Below are 20,965 nucleotides of genomic sequence, written 5' to 3' on the forward strand. Positions count from 1 at the left end.
TCCTGATTGCTAATCTTGACTCCTCTAATCTTAAGGAGGGACTCCAGGCTAAGGTAAGAAGCGAACTTAGACCAGATCCAATCTCCCTCCGAGTCCACCACATCAGCCACTCGCCAGGAACGAATATCATTAGGCGGAGGAGAGCTACACACCTCAATCAGCGGCTTATCACCAATCCAGATGTCATCCCAGAAGCTAATGGATTTACCATTACCCACCTCCAGACCAATCCCCGTGCAGAACTCTGCAAAAACGGCGCTAAGCCCTTTCCAAAGGAAGGAGCAGCTCGCAACCCTCTCCTTTGGACCGCCAAAAATTCTGTCTTTCCGATACTTGCCATACAGCAGACGAACCCAATGGGAGGAGGGGCATTGCCACATTCTCCAAAGAAGTTTCATTAAAAGGACTTTATTATTGTCCTTAGCTTGCCTTATACCCAGACCCCCCCTGCATTTAGGCTGGCAGGCTTCCTTCCAAGGGACCAGGTGAACCTTCCTCCCCTCCCCAGACTCTCCCCAAAGAAAGCGCCGATTAATCTTATCCAGATCGTTAAGAACCGGCTCAGGGAGCTTACAGGCTTGCATTATGTGATTCGGAGCCGCGCAGTTCACAGACTGGATAAGGGTGAGGCGACCAGCAAGGGAATGAGAATTAGCTTTCCAGCTAGCACACGAACCATTAGTTTTATCCAGAATGTCTTTAAAGGAGGCTTTGGAAACTCTGTCACTATGAAGAGGGACCCCAAGATACTTCCCCAACGAGTTAGTCAAGGGAAAACCAGAGATCTCACTAATTTGTTTCATTTGTGGAAATTAATTTTTTTTTTTAATTAGACGTGATATTTAGCTATTGAATTAGGATAAATTACATCCATGCTTCCAAATTTTTCTCTTATTTTCTTTATGGCTCTCTGAACATCAAAATTCGACAAAAACGTCTCAAACTTTGCACTTTACTTTCTTTATAACCTTTTTTGAGTGTTGACGATCTCAAAGTTACCGATGACAATTTCAAATTTAAAATTTTCAAGAATTAAAGTTCTTTAGAACTACATTTTTTTATGAAATCGTCATTTTCGATTTTTTAAATCAAAATTTTATAATTTTTTTCTCTATAAACATTCAATTTCTCTCTTTAAACAAAACGACACGTAAGTGATTTCAAAATAAAATAAAAAAAAAAAAAACTTCAAAAATTAAAGTTTTTTAGGGATGCAGATGAGCCAGAACCATGAGGCCCAGCTGAGAGAAAGGCCCAAGCGGAGTCTAAAAAATTTCTTAGTTATATAAGTAAAAACAAAATATGTTCAACATATTCATAATCATAATGAAATTTATGTAGTACATATATATATCAATACTTTTATACTTATTTCCATCAAAAAATAATATTTTTATACTTATATATATTAATATAAAAAAATTATATTAATATTTTCAAATTAATCACATTATTATTATTATTATGAATCTTGAAATTTTATGAAAATATTATATCCATAAAATTTATTAAATATGAAAAGTTTATATTTATAATTTTATATAGCTCTACTTCTAATTTTATAATTTTAAATTATTCTTAATATATTTTTTTAATAGAAATTGGGACGAGGCAGAACTTTGGCTGGGTTAAAGTCAATGTGGACGGCTCTGCTTTTGGCACTCCTGGCGAGGCGGGAGCGGGAGGGATTTTCGCAACTATCGTGGCTTTTCCAAATGTTGTTTTGCTTTTTCTACCCCTCCTTCTTTTGCTTATATGGCTGAATTGAGAGCCGTTATTTTCGCAATCGAACTTGCTTGGGAGAAAAATTGGCATCAGCTTTGGGTTTAGTCAGACTCCATGTACGTTGTTAATCTGCTTCGACATCGTTCTATGGATGTTCCTTGGAGTATTCGACAAGAGTGGTTGCATTGTCTCAACATTTGCTCTAGGATGAACATTCTTTTTACTCACATCTTTAGGGAATGTAATAGAGTTGCTGACGCATTGGCAAAGTTTGGAGTCTCTTCCCCCGTGATCAATTGGTGGCCTTCAGCTCATGCTTTTTGCCACAAGTTTATCAATGATGACATTTGTAATATTTCTCATTTGCGTTTTTCTTGACATTTCCTAAACTTTTCTCCTTCCCCCTTCTTCTTGTTTGTTCTCCTTCCTTTTCTCTTGTTCAAACCTTCACCTTTTCTTTTATTAATATATTTTGGGTTTGCGAGTTCTTGGTCATTGGGTGCTCACCCTGTCCAAGTTCTGCCTCGTCCCAATTTCTAAAAAAGAAAAATAGAACAAGTTCTACGTTATTAAAGGTCTGCTTGATTTACTTGTTGTTTACTGAAAAATATATACTTTTATAAAATTTTAAACAGCAATTTTAACAGCAATTTTTGGAAAAATGTATACTAAATTAATAATAAAAACCTGACCTGAAATTCATAATGCTTCTGTGATGAACTGGTTTAAAACTATTAGTAGTATTGGACATAATATAAACTTTTAACTTGAAGGCCCAATGTAATGGAAGACCCAAACCAATTAAATCACAAACCTAACAAAGTTAATGGGCTGTAATTATTTCGAAAAAAATAAATTTTAATATATGGCTGGTTCAACTTTTGTTGTTTTTGTTACTGTATAATATAAAACAAATATAAAATAATAACGAATGAGCTGAGGTGTTACTTTCTCATTTTTTACTGATAAAAAATATAATCTAATATGTAATAAATTAATTTTAATTATATTATTATATTTATCTATAAAAATATTATTTTATTCGGGTTATAGCTAAGAATTCTACAGAATTTAAATTAATCCCTAAATTCTCTCTAATTCTTAACATATTTATATGATATAAAATAGTAATGATAGAGCTCACATGTCACTTCTTTCTTTTTTACTGATAAAAATATAATATAATATCTTAATTTTAATTATATTATTGTATTTATATATAAAATGATTATTTAAAGTAAATATAAAAATAAAATAATAAAATTTAATTTAGATATCACATTTATATCATTAATTTTAATTATTAAATTATAATTTTTTTAATATTTATATGTCAAAGTGTATCTCTGTATCGCACGGGTCAAAAACTAATACATATATATTCATAGGTCTGGCTCGTGCCAAACCTAATCCAGTTTGACATATAAATTTTCTTTTTTTTTTGTCCAAAATCCACTATTCATATTGTTTGGGTTGGATCAGACTTGATAATATTAAAAAAGACTAATTCTCAAACTCATCCTAATCTAACCATTTCCACTAATATATTTATATTAAAATTAAACTATAATTATAAATAAATGATAATAATAATATATGAAATTTAGTTAATTAATTCAATAAAACTCAATAATATTATCTTAAATGAACAACAACAAAAAAAAAAACATTTTCAACAAAATATTTAAATATAAAATATAGGTGATTAAATATGTACCTAAATAAATACATGCCTATTGAATTCCTTTCTAATCATTCCCATCCCATCAAACATAACTTAGCAAGAATGGTAACAGATAAGATATCAAAAATAAATACTATTTTTAATTGTTTATTTTTGGTATTCGTCCGGTTCTATTCTATTATCCTAATGAATCTACATTTTGAATCTTATTTTCATACCATACAATTCATAACATTTACGAGTACATGTATCCGTTAAGAATCAACATATAAATCAAAGAACTATAAATTTACTGAAACATAAATAAAATAAATAATTCTATAAATTTAACAAACAAATTTAAAATTCAAATGCTATAAAAAAAAAGTAAAAAACATTTAAATAAATAGTTTCCCTCAATATTTTTCATTTTTTTTCTTCCAATTTTTATCCGCATTTACCAACTCTTCATAGCTCACAAAGGTAGTAGATATGAAAGGTATTCCATTTACGTCACATATCCCTTATGAGTATTTTGTTTTTAAAATTTCATTCTCATTCTTATTCCAAACTCTTTTACACAAAATTCAAGCAATCGCATTAGAATCGATACTCGCAAAATCCGTAATTATCATCCCTAACTTAGAGATAATATTAATAATAAAGATTGCATCTTTAACTAAAAAATAGAAAGAATCATCGGAGAGGAAGACAAACAACGATTTATGATTATAATAATGCTTCAAAATATAAAACTAATCTATATATAATATAAAACAGTAACGATGGAAATGAGGTGTCACTTCCTCCTTTTTTAGTAATAAAAAATTTAATATATTAATTTTAATTTTATTATGTATATTTATCTATAAAAAGATTATTTTATCTCATATATCTAAGAGTACTACAGAATTTAAATTAATCCTTAAAATCTCTCTAATTCTTTACATATCTATATATAATATAAAACAGTAATGATGGAACTGAGGTGTCACTTTTTCCTTTTTTACTGATAAAAAATATAATATAATATATAATATATTAGTTTTTATTTTATTATTATATACCGAAAATACCGAAAATTCCATATAAACTGTATTTGTGATTTTATTTTTTTTCTGAAATAGTATAAAAAGATGCTTCAAATATTGCTATTCGATTCTAGCTTTAATGTTTCGACGTAAAAACACTTAAAAAAATATTAATTTATAGTGTTTGATTGCTACTTTTTGACCTTATGTTTGCCTTCTCATTTTGAAAATGAGAATTTTCGGTGTTTGGTTAAACATCTCCTGTTGATTTTTATAGTTGAAAAGTAGTTTTTTTTATTATATAAAAACAGGTAATCTTTGCTCTTTAGAAAAGCGCAAACCGTAAAACAACAAACAACAATCAACAGTAAAACGAACAGACCCTTAGCCCCATAAATCATCAGTGTCCACCACAAACATATTTGTAAGTGAATTCTGAACCCGTCGCTACTGAAAACACCAATAAGAATCCAATTCTAACCAACAATGTCAAGTTTTCTCTATATAGAATAATAGCTAAAAACAATTCAATATCTATAAATAAGAACAGCCAAAAAAAGAAAAAAAAAATGTTACTTCCCACAATTTCATCAACCCAATCTCTGATTCTTCATCTTCCAAGAATGGATTTCATTCTATAAAACATCCAAACACAAAACAAATTTCCATAATCAGAACAGGAAAAAGAACACCCCTTTATTGCATATAGATAACATGAATTGATTAATTTAAAGAACAAAAAACTACCTTTTTTCCTGATGAGAGAAATTGAAATTCAGTGCTGAGAATGAGGAGAAGAAGAAGAAGGCCTATCAGAAACAACACTTTGTTCTTCCTCCCCATGAATTCGAGCCGGAATTCCGAAACCAGACAATCCCCAAGATTGATGAACATCTTGTGTTCTATGAGCATTCTGATGATCATCTGCACAAGAATTAACCATAGCAAGATCATTCCAAGCTCGAATCGAATTACCGAAACTGGACTGAAGGGTTCCCCTCTGAGAAAATTCTTGATCTTGGCTTATCAATGACAATGGTGGATTAAATCCCATCATTCTCTGCAAATTCCCCTCATAATTCTGATCCTGAAAAGGGTTAAGTGACAATCCAAGATCCTGATGATAAGCATTTCCTGAGTTTGAATCATAATTCTGGAATGAAGCAGTGGAATTTGAAATTGGGAACAAAGATTTCATAGTGTCAGGATGAATTTGATGATGATGATCCAAATTTGGTGCAATAAAAGATGAGTATCCAGATGATTCAGATTGCTCAGGAATCACCATTTCAGCAGTAGCAGAAACAGCAACATTCTGATTTGATTCATCCATGTTTGTTGTTGAATCAAATGGATGCCATGGAGGAAGCTCAGCAAGCTTATCAATGGAAGATTTTGCCTTTTTTATTAACCAATCCACAGCTTTGCTTGGTCTGTCATAACCTAATCTATCTTGAACATCATAGAATTGTATTGCTGTATGTGCTGATAATCTCACCCTCCTGTCTCTAGGTCCTTTTGCTGTATAAACTTTGCTGTGCCTATCTTTTCGGCCCGTCGCCCGCACAATGTGCCCCCCTTGAACTTGCACAATTTCCCCTCCTGTCAAAACGGGTTATCCTGTTATAATCGTGTCTTACATGAAATGCAATAAAAATGCTGTAAATTCATGTTGTTGTGTTAGAAATTGACAGCTTCGTGTCTCATATGATATGCAATAAAAATGAATTTTATGCTGTAAATTCGTGTTTTCGTGTTAGAAATTGACAGTGTTATAATAGTGTCTCACATGATATGCAATAAAAATAGGTTCTATGTAGTAGTAAATTCGTGTTGTCTTGTTAGAAATTGACAGTTTTACCGGTGCTTCCTTTCATGCCTCCCCTCTTTCTTGATCTTGATGCATATTCTGCTATTTTTTCCCCATTTTTCTCCTGGTAAATTGGGGGATTTTGCTGAGTGAAATCCAGATTCTTTAATATCTTCTTGCCTGAAAAAAAAGGGGGAAAAAGATGTATTTCTTATTGTTTTTCTACAAATTTAAAGGTACTATCTTTATGATTTTTAATCTGCAAAATTCAGCAAACCTTAATAGTGCAAGTGGTGAAGCTCCTGATCCCAAAAATTTCTGCCATTGCCTTCTTCCCCAGCACTAGATCCAAAATTCACACAACACAAGGAATAATTTTAAAAATACCCACTAAACAAAATTCTTGATACCCAAAAGTTGAGGGCCAAGTTGATATGTCAGAGAATGAAAAGGTGGGTTACTCAAAAAAAAATTGAGAAAGAAAGATTGAAACTTTTGAACTGGGTTTGTTCAAAAACATGGAAATTGAAGCAAATAACTAGAAAGGGGGAATAAATGAGTGTACCCAGAAGATAAAAATGCAGACTTGGTAAGAGAGAAAGAGGGGTTTTGATGCTTCTGCAAAGGGTGTCAGAGTTAGGTCAGAAAGAGGAAAGAGAAAGAGGAAGATGAATTTTGATTTGTAGATGAAAACAAATGGAACAGTAACACTTTAAGTCACACAAACAAACCCATGTCTTATCTAGTTTACCTCTACTTGAATTCCAAACCTTTCTCTCTCTAGCTCTTGTATCTTTCTCTCTCTAGGTTTATTGCTACCAGAAATGAAAATTGTGTTGTGGGTTTGAAGAGTTGGAATTTGAGGGAGTGAAGGTTGGGTTTGAAGGGGTAAGTTTATAACTATGTGAGAGAAAAGAATTATTGTTTAGAGTGAGAAAGTTTGGAAGATGGTGATTTAGAAAATTGAAAATTCTATGAATATAGGATTGGTCCAGATGGGAGATCTAATTTTACATGTGCGTGAGAAAAGAAAAATTAGTTAAATCGAACAAGTTTAAATTTTTTTCCGTGGGTCCGTTTGTTTCAGTTATTCCTGTTTGCTGCTGCTGATAGACAGTAGATATTAGTTGTTTTTCTGCAAAAAAAAAAAAAAAAAAACAGATGTTTCGAAATTTTACCAAACACTTTCTTTCGAAATTTTACCAAACACTTTCTATCTCCTGTTTATTATTGAGAGGTAAAAAGCAATTCCGAAAAATGGAAACAAACGGCACCGTATATATACATGTTATCATTTAAGTAGTCCATAATCAATTTTTACGTACCACTATAAAAACTTCTTAAAATTAAGCTAAATTTTGACTATAAAAGTAAAATTGATTTATTTTCAATAAATTTAGAAAAAATTATCACCAATCATGTTTTAATCAAGTTAAATTTTTGTATTTAAATACAAACTTAATGAGTTAATTAACAACTCTAAACCTTAATTTGTCGGAAACAGGGGCCAAAACCATCCATAGTAAAGGTAGTTTCAACGATTAGGGTCGAAATAATCCATAATAGGGGTGGTTACGACGGCCGTTAGGGCCTGAGCCCCCTCTAGGCCACCTCTATCTCCGCAACTTTAATTTTTCGAACTTTTTATTTTGAGAATGACATTAGTCATTTCAATTACATGAACAGTAAAACTTGTTATTATGTTAGTAAAGTACAAAGTTAAAGGTCCACAGTCTTCGATTTTGAAGTTTAAGCGTCATGTAAAAGTAAGCGTAAAGTTTAGTAATCATAAATGTAATTTATCCAAGATTTTTATATCCAATTTCAAAATTCAGTGGTTATAAAGAAAGTAAAACTAAAGTTAAAGGATCGTTAGTGTAATTTAACCAATAGAATAGGAGAGAGTATGAAAAGGGAAGTTTATTTTCTTTGATACCCACTTGGGTATGATAATGATATCTAACAGCTTTATTTTATTTTTATTTTATTTATATTATTTATTTATGTACTTTAGTTTTGCAATATTAAGATAAATATGCGTGTGTGGTTTCACTAAAAAGAAAGGACAAATATACTTCCATCAGACACACTTTTCTTTGCTTCCTTTGTACTCCTCCAATCATCACTTCAACTATGCCTCTACATTTATATATATAAAAAATAAAAACTTTATATTATAATTCTTATGAAATGTGCATTCAAGTACAACAAATTCTTATATTCTCTTAACATATGTATTCTTAATCTGTACTTTCCCTCTTAAAATACTGTTTCTAATAATGTTTTTTTAGGTAAGGCATAGTTAATAACTTTTCTTATATGCTTTTGTTTAACGAAAGTCGCGTGTCATTTAGAAGAAGGAGAAATCGTAATAAGATTTCAGTAGGTGAACCTGCGGAAGGATCATTGTCGGAACTTGCACAATAATACTACTTTTGGACATATTTGTAAACCGAGGAGTCGATGCCGGATTCGTTCAGCATCCATCTCTCATCGAGGCCTATGCGGGGGGTACGGGCGCACGCTCTATGTCATGCCCTCCGCATCTTCTGTTCAAGGCCTCCTAAAAAAACCCCAACGTTAGAAGCGCTAAGGAATTGCAAACGGAAAGATCGCACGAGTAGGAAATCGGTGTGGAAAGGAAAAAGAATTTCATCTCCTTCCTTTTGAAGGGAGGTTTAGAAAAATCCTATTGATTATAGCTTTTTCCAGATCTTGAAAAAAAGTCGAGACTTTTAAATTAAGTTTTGAATTAGTGGATGCTAGAATGAGAATGAAGTTTTCATTATGTGCATGTTGTTCCCTTTGCTTGGCTCTTCCTCTAAAGGATTGTTGTGTAATAAGAATTGGAATGAAAATATCGTTTAATTCGTAGATTTTGGAAAAAAAAGGAAACATATTCTCGACTTTTCTTTTTATCGAAATCGGGACTCGGTGAAGTAGATATGGTTGTGAAGATATGGACTACCTGATCTATCCAACAACTATTCCATCCTCATTGTCCATCTGACGGAGCAATGCCGCGTGGAGATAGAAATTCTATGCTCTTTAGCACGACATTTTGACTCTCGCGTGTCTACTATTTTACTACTAATGCATCTTTAAAGTGGATTTTTTTGGTTTATCATATTCATGCATTTACGGCTCAGGTGACGTTATTGATACTTCTTAAAGGAGTTCTATTTTCCCGTGTCCTCACAATCCAAGCACAACGACACAATTATTAGGGGCGCACTCTACTACTGAACTAATAGCCCATCACGTGGGCCCCTTTCATTCCGGGGCGATAGAGGGACAATATCATTTTAGCCCATTTTTTCATATTTTTCTTGGAAGTATGGAGAAAGCATGTCAAACATCCCAAACATGACAAGATTAGCATTGATGTAACCCGAGCGTTATTTTTGGTTATTTACTAACATCCCCTTTTGGCAGATACTCAATTAGGTGAAATTTTTGAATTAGATTGTGCGTACTTTGAAATCCAATAGGAAATGCGTAGAGATCAGAAAGAACACTAACGACGAAAGTATTCACATTGATTTTTTTAAATTTTTACTAATATTTTCTTGGTATCATAAAAAATTGTAATAGCTAAACGATGGTGTAGCACATTGGGCCTTTTATGTTTTCTATGGATATATCTAACTTTGAATTTTCTTGATTTTCATCCTTATGGCCCTTCTGCGTGGCGACATGGGGCGAAAAAAAGGACAGGTTTCATATATAAGGATAATGGCGATTAAATTATTGGGATCAATTATTGCAATTATAGCAAAATTTATGGTGACAGTCATGTCAAAATTGAAATTTGTGTGTTGCAAGGTGTTTCTAAAGAGGTCAATTGTTACTAATCATTATGGATGCTTTTAGAATCTATTCAGTTGTTGTAATTAATAATTTACTGTTTGTTGCTGCAAATAACTATTAACTAGTAGATATTATTCAATTTTACCAAATACAGTCTTTTTGTTTGGAATTGAAAGGTAAAAAACAGTTCGAAAAAATGTAACCAATCGGATATTTAGCGTCCGTTTGATTCATCTATTTCTGTTTGTTATTTGCTGTTGCTGATATATAGTAGATATTAGTTATTTTTCTGTTAAAAATACTTGTTTCGAAATTTTACCAAATACATTTTATATCGTATTATATTTAGAATTAAAAGGTAAAAAGTAGTTTCAACACCGGGATATTTAATTTTGAAATTGTGAACTCAAGATGAGTCAATAAAATAAACAAGTGAAGGTATGCACCAATAATAACATGTAGAGAGATAGTTTACTCATGTAACACATGCTGCTATCATTTTGTTGATAAAGTACTCATAAGTACAATATTTAATATATTTATTTATGTATGTATTCACTAAAAATCAATTAATTCAATAAGCTAATATGCATCATTAGTACTACATAGATCTATTCACAATTGCATCCTATGAACTGAATTAGGTCACGTATTTTTAAGGGGAAAGTATAAAAAGAAAAAGATGCCACTTTATTGATTTTCAACTAAAGAAATATAGTTGTTTCAAAAAAAAAAACAATATAGTTTTTTATTATTATTATTTGTAGAAAAGAGCATTTATTTTATATAGTTAGAAAAAAATAAAAATAAATTAACAGTGTTAGTTTTTGATGACGTAACACGTTGAGTTTAATGATGTGTCTTGTTATAATAGTAATCTTTGTTGACGTAACATATTGACTTGATGATATATTCACCTTATAAATAAATATATTGCGAATCGAAAAAACCACAAGAATTTTAATTTGACTTCTCTATAATTGTAACATATGGTCATGACTCGACCCAACCTAGTACATGAACACATTTAGTTCTATACATAAACAACATCAGTACCAATTAATCAACCTATGCTTCTTAATTTGAGACTAATTGATAACATATGTGAATGTTTGGAGATCTGGTGTGCGTCCATATCAGATCCTTTTTGCCATTCAACGAACACGCAGTCCCCCCTCATTAAGAGAAAATATCGAGTCATGTCCTATTCAGGAGCCCTTTTAGTGCGCTCAAATAAAAGCCCAGCAACCGAATTAAGATATCGACCTAGTCCAAGAACCAAAAAGAAGATTGAAAAAGCTCATATACAGGAAGTCTTCTTCAAGGAGCTGTCTAAGAGGACACATGGACCAATGGTTGTTCCGAACCTCAAAGACACGCTCCTGGCTTTCATAATCAACCATGAAATACAGAATGTAATTAAGCAAAGGGTTTGAAGCTAATAAAGGACTGCCACGTATAATGGTGCTAAATAACCTGAATCAACAACCCACAAAGGATCAAATTCAGCCATAAAAATAGTTCTAGATACATGAAGTTCACTCACTCTTGAGTTAATAAGATGTACCTTGGGAGCAGTGCAATCACTTGCATAATTCCCCTTAAGCTGACAATTGAAACATTTCACACGATAAATATTAGGATTCTTTCTGTTCTTGTGCTTCTTCTCTTTGGGTCCTTCTGCTTTCTTTTGCTCTTTTACCTGTTCTTTACCCTTACCATTGGAGCGCTTACGCTTCTGGCCTTGAGCCCTGGAACGCCTCCCACTAGATTTGGAACCCATATAGTGAGCTTCAGCATTGATCTTAATCGACGTAAGGCGATCCTCCTCGAGCTCGAGGTGGCGAACTACAACATCAAATGTTGTTACACTTTCAGTGTGTGTTAGGTGCATCTTCATATGCTCCCAATTGTTCGGTAAAGAACGAATAATAGCTTGCACTTTCTGCTCTTCGGTCAGGACATGACCTGCTTCATTGAGTTCGCTGATCATGTTCTGCATTTCTCTTAAATGCTTTTTCATAGTGTGATCATGGTGTTTCTTGTAAGTATCGAACTTGATAATGAGAGATTGGTTAGAGACATGCCTCCAAACTTCTCCTTTAAGGCGTACCACAGGGCCTTAGCTGTCTCAAGCTTACAAAACTGACGAGTGAAGTCATCATGCATCGAACTCAAGAGAATGATGCGGGCGGTAGAATCTTTCTTCTTTCACGCCAAATAAGCATCTTTCTCCCTTCGATGTTGAGCAGTAGTGCCTTCCTCGGGCATATCCATGACTGTTTCTAAGGTGTCTACAACCTCTTGTTCTTCCAACACATACTTAATCTTAATTCCTCATACATCATAGTTATCCCCATTCAGTTGCAGGTCCTTGTTTAGTTCAACTACGATCGATTTTCTAGCTATTGCCATTGTTGACAGGAGACCTACAATGGAATTGCACGTCTTATTAAGAAGTTCTAGAGGTTTAATACACGTTATAGATTCTCTTAGCAACCTATATCTGGTTAAAAAGTTTAATACTAAATTTCAATTTGAACTTGAGACCATATAGGAATGGCTCAAATCACTCTTTACACTTTAATGGTTAGCTTATTAGATAGATATTTATGCTTAGAGAATTTTTTTATGTTACCTTGCATAACAAGTTATTATAATCTTTTACCATGTGTGGTTATTTATGGAATATGATGACTTTAAGTTCATTATGCTTTTGTTCAGACAAGCCCTACTTCTAGGTTTAGCATGAATAAGATAATCATACACATATAATTTGAAAGCATAATCACAAAACATTGCTCATTGAACCAACTAATCAAGAGTCCAAAAATAATCCAAAAGTTCATTCCACCATGATTGAATGAAAAATAAATTAAAAACGAGCATTTGTTCTAAAAACGATAAACAAAACTAACTCAAAAGTTTTGACAATAAACTTTGGAATCCATTTAATAAAACAAGTTAAAAACAAAAACCCCCATGAACCTAAGGAGATATTATTCAACATTCATTGGGTTGAAACCATCATAACGGATTCTGCGGGGAAACGTCCTTACCATTTAATAAAACGTCCTTATCACTTAATCACGCATGTGACCAGGAAAGTGACCATAGAGGTGATCATATCCCTTTTTGTACAACGGAGCCTAGAGTTGCTTCTTTGATCTCAATAGCATTCCTTTTTGCCCCAATGGGAAAGAGGCTCCTCGGGCATCCAAGTTATCCAGAAAGATGCGGATAAATCGATTGTAGTTCATGTGGGATCTTGACCAACTATGGAAATACATTCGACTTAGCCTTGAGACAGTAGAGAAATATTTCCTCACAGTCCTAAAGTGAGGAAGATTACTACTGTCGATGCAAAGGTCACTGTAGCAGACAACGCACTGCATCAGGTTCTGTACCTTGATCAGGTGAAGCACATCTTGTTAAAGTAGTCATCTTGTAATTATCCAGCCACTTGCGGAATCTTTTCAAGGTAGCTTTCTGGGCCGGTGTTCTAGGGACTACTAGCGTGTACATGGTGGCCATTGCTGATTGAATCAACAAAAAAGGAAAGAAGTTAGTGTACTCATACAGAAACTTATTTCATCAATCAAAACTCATTTTGACCGATATTGGGCCTCCGAAACACAAAAAACAAAACATTAAAACTTTTGGTTTTTTTTGTAAAAGAAAAAACAATTTCCACTGAATGTTATCCCTTTTAGAATATCTAATAAGGTAAAATTAAATATTCTGACAATTCAAAAATATACCAAAAAGTTCAAAAAATTATTTCGAGTCAATCTACCAAAAAACGGGCGAAAAACAGACATCAGGAGGCGCCACACGTGCTTCGATGCGCACGTCGCATGCGGTGGTGCGTGGGGGCCACACGCCGCCCTCCCGAACTTCGTTGGCCACCGTAATTTATCGATCCTAGGGTTTGGGACTTCTGGACACGATGATGGGATCGGTTTTCTCGAAAAAACGTGCCAAAATGATTTGTAGAGAAACAGCAGACCAAAAAACGAATCCAAAAGACTTTTTCCAATCCATGAATAGATTTTTCAAGAAACACGCATCCCAATGCAGATTCTAACCTTGAACAATTTTGAAAAAACATAAAATATGGATTCCTTTTGAGTTTCAATCATTTATAGAAGATCAAAAACATATTTTTTATAAGATTTTCTTAATCGAATCAAAACCTTATTTTAGATTGATAAGAAGATCAAACTTATAAAAACCGTATTTATACCAAAAAACCAAAAACAAAATCAAGAATATATAAAAGTACATCAATTCTACCATTCTTACGAATGATCCCACAAATTTCTTCACATCTATGGATAGAGAAAAAACACATAGTACAAGATCTGTGGCTCTGATACCAGTGAAGGGATTAACGGTAATTAATCCATTTGAGACATACGGATTCAGACGTACCTTATTGAATAGCAGAACCGGTAGATCTCTCAGAGTAGCGGAAGCGGAGCTTAGCACCACGATCTTGTACCACCGGTAACAGGCAACCACACAGCGTTAGACGGTGAAGACTGAATAATCCACAGGCTAAAGCGAAGATGAAGAAGGAGAGAGAGAGGGGGAGAGAATTCGGCCAACAGGGAGTTAGAAGAGTTGTTTTTATTATGATTAGGGTTAAGCCTATTTATAGGAAGCTAAAACTCTAATAATCCTCCATCTCTTAAGATGGGCTTGGTCCGTTTTATTTCAGGCCGGTCAGATTAATTAGATCCATACCCAATTAACAATTTACATTAATATTAAATTTCTTTCTCTTATTATAAATAAGGTAAAAGCTATGTTTACTTTATTTTTTACAAAGTAAACCTTACTTTGTGTGTTTTCACCGTTGGATTAATTTTATACTTCATCATCCAATGGTGAAAACACACCAAGTAATGGTACTTTGTCAAAAACAAAGTAATCATGTAAAATTGAGAAAATATTTTTAAAAGTGAATTGATAATATAAAACAGCATATAAAAACAAAAAACTAAAAAAACTACAACATATAAAAAAAATGGAGGGAGTTAATAGATATTAAATGAAGCATTGATAATGTTTGAAAGATGAAACTACTAGGTGGTTAAAATAGCACATTATAGTTGGTAACCAACTCATTAATTTAGTTATGATAATAAAAAGCTTTTCCACTTCACACTAATTAAGAATAATTAAAGCATATATTATATTGTGAAAGAGGACCACCAAAGCCAAGAGGACCAAATTGCATGGTGTGAAGTAAACCCACCTCCACTTCCCAACCAATAAACTCTAACACAAACATTGCAAACTTTGGGTAAATTACACCCATGGCCACTGAACTTTACCCGTTTTCACATTATGGACACGGAACTTCATTTCTTCCCAGTATGACCACTAAACTTTACACTTTTTAACCTCGGTGGCCACTTAACGCCTCAAAATGACCATTGACGGCTAAAAATAAAAAATCCAAAGCGTTAATGATATTCTAAGGAACTTTAATTCTTGGAAATTTTCGTTTTGAGGTCATTTAGGTGTTGTTTGGTTAGGAGGGAGAAAGCGAATTTTTAGAGAGAGAAAGCTCCCAAAAATGTGATTTTCGAAAATAAGAAATGTGGTTTCATGGTAAATGTCGTTCTGAACAACTTTAATTCTTGAATATTTTCATTTTGAGGTCGTTAACGGTCGTTAAAGGTCATTTTGAGAAGTTGGTTAATATTGAGTGTCCACCGGTGTTAAAAAAGATAAAATTGAGTGGCCATACCGGGAAGAAATGAAGTTGAGTGGCCATAATGTGAAAATGGGTAAAGTTCAATGGCCATGGGTGTAATTTACCCTGCAAACTTTATATTAAACAAAAAGCTAAATAATTGGCATAGACTAACATAGAACATTTTCAATCACTCAACCCACCAATTAATTTACTCTATATCATATAATTTTAAAAATTAAAAAGTAAAAATATATACATAAAAATAGTCGAAAAGAATTATAACCCGTTTGTTCACATGTTTCTGTTTGCTAATTACTGTTGCCATTAGATGTTTACTGTTTGTTGTTGTTGATAGATAGTAGATATTAATTGATTTTCTATTAAAAGCAGTTGTTACCAATTTGTATCAAACACTTTTCTCTCATGTTTGGACTTAAAAAGTAAAAAGCAGTTCTAAAAAATGGAAACAAACGGACAATTAATCAACTACATGGTTGATAAGTGGTTAATATATTAAACTCACTCTAATGGAAGAGAGTTTAACAGAGGAGTGAGTGGTTCATAATTGATACACATTCGAGATGCTGTTAGTTTCAGAAACTCATCCACTTACACACACACACACACATATATATATATATATATATATATATATATATTAGACCTCGACATGGGCCAATGAGTCCGCGGCTCGGCTCGGCCCGAGCCCAGACCCATTGAGTCGGGTCAGGACACATAAAATTAGTGTCAGGTCCGGTCCGGTCCAAGCCCGACTACGCCTGCCTAGAAAATGGGCAGACTTGGGCTGTATAAATATCCGTCGGGCCTGGTCCGGTCCGGCCCGTTATCTATATATACATTTATAAATTTAATATTTATTTAAATGCCTCATATTAACTATTATGTTTATTATTTTTTATTAAAAAAAAAGATAGTATTTTATTTTAATTGAATTTTTTTAATATAGATATGGGCTTGGGCGGGCGGGCTTGAGATTCCTTATTTAGACCCGAGCCCGTCCGAGTCCGAATCCGACTCTAATTAGTGTGGGCTTGGACTTATCAGGTTTTATCAAAAGCCCGACAGGCCCGGCCCATGTCGAGGGGTAATATATATATATATAGGCAGAAAGTATCCTGAGGCCCATGATGTTATGCATTAAGCTATTGATTTTTCATTTAGATACATTGAGCTCATGATCTTTCATTTTTTGGTGCATTAAGCCCTCGATCTTTCATTTAGACACATTAAGCCCTTGATCTTTTATATATAAGTGTATTATACATTTTCGTAAATCAATTCATATATAAATGTATTAAGGACCTGTTTGGTTCAACTATTAGCTAATAGATGTTACTGTTGTTGTTAGCTGTTTGCGGTTGTAGTAAGCTGTTTGTTGTTACTGTTCGTTGTTTGTTAGTATTTGCAAATTTAAACCTCAGCTGGTATGAACATAATATTAGGATAATCAAAATGGTACAATAATCACAATAGTTTTTTATTTTATTTTTATTTTTTTATAAAATGAATCATAATATTTGATTGCAAATTATTTCACATTCAATCAAAATATATATAAAAAAAGGGCCCCATTTAAATAAATGGTATATATAAATATATAAATAGGGCAGTTCCAATAACAAAATGGATAGAGACAACACAAGATCGTGTCTATTTAGCTATTATTATTGTTGCTATATTCATGATCTGTCTATTTCATGAGAATGGGGCTATGTTTTTTTTAGCTTAAGCTTCACGTATGGGAAATATAGAAAAAAAAATAAAAAAATAAACATTTTTCTAACACATGAAAGTCTAGTTGTTATCATCCAACTAGGAAATTAAAGTTTCTTATAAAAAAACTTTCGGGAATTTATGCACAGTTTCGTAGTTTAAAAGTTGATAAATATAAATAAATGTTTTATGTCTTTTATAAGAGAAACAAAATCATTAAAGATTGATAAAAGATCGAAATATTTCATTCTTTTCGAACTTTTTTATAATTTTTCTCTTTACTCTCTCACATCCATCTCTATCTATCTATGTATGCTCTTGCTTCGTTTTTCTCAGCTCCTTCCATCAATAGCTTCACTTTCACCATCTCCGTTATATATCAACATCGACTCCACATCCACCATCTCTATTGCTAGCAACAACTCTACTTCCACCTCGCTCGAGCTAGAAAATCCCCAACTATTGGAAATAATTACGAAGTATGAAACTAGTGCTATGTTCTTTTCGACTCAAATTAAGTAAACAGAACTAAAATGAAAATATTAGACTTTAAAAATAGCAATGATTAAAATAAATAAGCTTATAATAATAATAATAATAATAATAATAATAATAATAATTAATTATAATTATAATAAATAATGATAAATTACTTAACTGAACGGATTTGAAATTACTGATACTGAAATTAAGTGACAAAGAACAAGATCCAAGTCTAGCTCCTTCCTTTACCTTCTCATCTTTCTCTCTTCTTTATCTGGCGTTATTGCTTATTCTTTTCGTTCCCCTATTTCCAATGAGTTCAAACCCCACTCTACTTTTTTATTCGAATCCATAAGGAACGAAGTCCCAAAACCCCATACGAGATTTGATTTTCAAGAAATTAGCCAACAAAATCATAAGAGAACCTGGCAAATGAAAATTGCAAAGACCCGATTTCAATCTCTAATCATCAAGAAATAACCTCAAATGTTGAATTGTAATGCTGCAAAGAATACAAAAGTTCTCTCAATAAAATTTTAAAAATCTAATTAATAATTCAATAATGATGTAAACTTTCACAAACCTATTGTTTTAGGGTTCAAATATCTCGAAGGAAAATAAATAATATAAATACATAAAAACTCCTAAATTAATATAAAACATATAATCAGTTAAGGTATCTTAGTCAAAATCCAAAAGCAACAAATGAGAAAATATCTTTCACCATCTTCAATTTTCGTCCGCTCACGTATCCATATCTTAACTGAATTTAGCTACTAATTTAAAATTGCATAACTTAATCTGAAAGGGTGAAGAGAGAAAAAGTAAAACTACTTTTGATAATCAACTTAATCACTTAATTTAAAATATTTAACTTTTTTTATAAAAATTTCTTATTTAATTTAAACGTGTTTTATAACTATTGTTTTTCAATCACTTAAATTATTCAATTAAGAGGAAAATCTTTTATTTTAATAAATTGAAATATTTAAATTAATTTAAATTAAAGAATTATCAACTAATAATTTTATATTCAAAATCAAATAACACGTAAGGATAGAGAGAGGGGGAGGTGAGAGATGTAACGGAGAGAGAAAGTTGGTGAAAAGAGAAAAGAGAGAATAAATAAAATTAAGGAGAAATATAAGTAAAATGTTAAATAAAGTGTCACCGTGTTAAACATTCAATTTCTATTAAAATTAGGGAAATTTATATAGAAATTTAATTTGACCTAAATAAGGGTGCTTTCTATGGTCACTTTGTTTTTTACAAATGATGACTTGTGAAGAATTTCCGATTAGCTTCCGTCTCTGTGGGGGCGTCGTTGGGTTCGACGGGAGAAGCTCCGATGCCAAAGTCAGTATAAAGTATGGAAGAGTAAACTGAATTGACAAAGTAGGGTTTCTAGGACTGTGTGAATGTGTATCTTGATAGCTTGAGATGCAAGCTATATATAGTCGTGAAGTTGTAACCTTTAGTAACTAGAAAGTCTCCATTAATGCTTCATTAATGGCGGTTACTGGTTTCCTTAAGGTATGTTTGTTAGCTTATTAATAGCTCATTAATGGCCTTTATTGCGGAATCGGCTCCGCTGCTCAGCTGGCGGACCGAGGGGTTATGGCGGATCTCCACATAGGTTTGACTGCGGATCTCACGTGGCGGAGTCTTGGTGATCCGCCTGTCGGATCCCCTCGCCTGATATGCCATGGCATTCCAGTATCAGGTGTTCAATACATGGCTGTTCTGGGCGAATATCTCCTTTGATCCTTTGGATAATATCCCAATGTTATCAGAAGCGCCCCTAAAGTTCCTTTAAAGTCCTTTAGGGCTTTTGAGCTTCTTCGCGCACCGTCATAATGACTTGCATTGATGGTCACTCTGTTCGATGCCAATCGATGAGTGACACGTGTCTTAGGCGCGCCGCTCGAGGGAAGAGAAAACGCCTTCTTCCTTCCTCTCTTTCTCTTTCCACTTCATTTGCATTCCTCTTCCATCTTTCTTCGAGTTTTTTGTCCAGAGTTTTCCCGGAGTTCAGAATCCTCAAAGCCTTAACTCCTATGTAAGTGAATCTCTTCATTCTGTTTTTCTGAATGTTTAGGAGTTCTTCTTCATCCTCTGAGTCTACCTTCGAACTTTTTAATTTGATCACTTCTTCCGAAACCGTAGTTAGCTGGACTTCTTCTTCTTCGGAAAATTCTGTTTCTTCCGAAGGTACTGTTAGTTGCGACTTAGCTGAGTTGCGTAACTCGGCGTGTAATAGCAATCGAACTCGCTCAGGTAGGATTCAGAACCTTCCCATCGCCGTTACTTGTCTTGCTCCGGCAATAGATTCTAGGCGGTTTTCGAGGATGGAGGCATCTTCTTCAGCCCCGTCTAGGAAAAAGGCGCCTCGCGCGGAGTCCACTCCCTCCCGTATGAGCGCCACGGATCTAGCAAATCTTGCGGATCGCTTTCCTTGGATAAAAGAATATGAAACTAAATTGGCGGAAGCTCATCAGCGACCCGCCTGTCCGCCCATTGGGTATTTGTCTGTGTACAGTTGTCACATAGAAAGAGGGTTCTGGCTTCCTCTTCCTAAGATGATGGCGGATATCTTAGCCTACTTTGACATCACTGTCAGCCAGCTGCATCCAAATGGCTGGTTAGATCTGGCTCTGGATTGTTACTTAGCCTCAAACTTAGGGGTAGTATGTAACCCTCGTGTCTTTCGGTCCCTTCACAAACCAACAAAGCGAAAGGTTGAATCTTTCTTCACTTTCGCCAAGTTCAAATCTTATTCGCCCTTCTACGGTAAAATGTCCAATGTCCATCTTTGGGATGAGAAATTTTTCTATGTAAAGATAAGGGAGGGCGAGTCTCTAGGATTTCCGTCGGTTTGGAATGCCAAACCTTTGCATATGGCTGGAGACATGCGTATATTGACGAACAGTGATGAGGCCTGGACATACGCTGACGCCTTGGACTTCATGATGAATGATATTCCCTTAATCCGCCAGGAA

At 33.5% G+C, this 20,965-nt stretch overlaps 1 protein-coding gene across 1 annotated transcript; it reads right to left on the reverse strand.

The window, feature by feature from the left end:
- Positions 1-4,782: 4,782 nt before the first annotated feature.
- On the reverse strand, positions 4,783-7,157 carry LOC136228588 (transcription factor TCP3-like). The gene is made up of 5 exons (XM_066017015.1): positions 6,795-7,157; positions 6,507-6,571; positions 6,281-6,409; positions 5,167-6,021; positions 4,783-5,054 (listed from the first exon to the last, which is right to left on the reverse strand). Exons 3-4 carry the CDS (start codon positions 6,294-6,296, stop codon positions 5,195-5,197), a joined length of 843 nt encoding a protein of 280 aa, XP_065873087.1. The 5' UTR covers positions 6,297-6,409; positions 6,507-6,571; positions 6,795-7,157; the 3' UTR covers positions 4,783-5,054; positions 5,167-5,194.
- Between the last annotated feature and the right edge of the window lie 13,808 nt (positions 7,158-20,965).

This window comes from Euphorbia lathyris, chromosome 5 (assembly GCF_963576675.1).
Source record: "Euphorbia lathyris chromosome 5, ddEupLath1.1, whole genome shotgun sequence".
NCBI classification, from domain to species: Eukaryota; Viridiplantae; Streptophyta; class Magnoliopsida; order Malpighiales; family Euphorbiaceae; genus Euphorbia; species Euphorbia lathyris.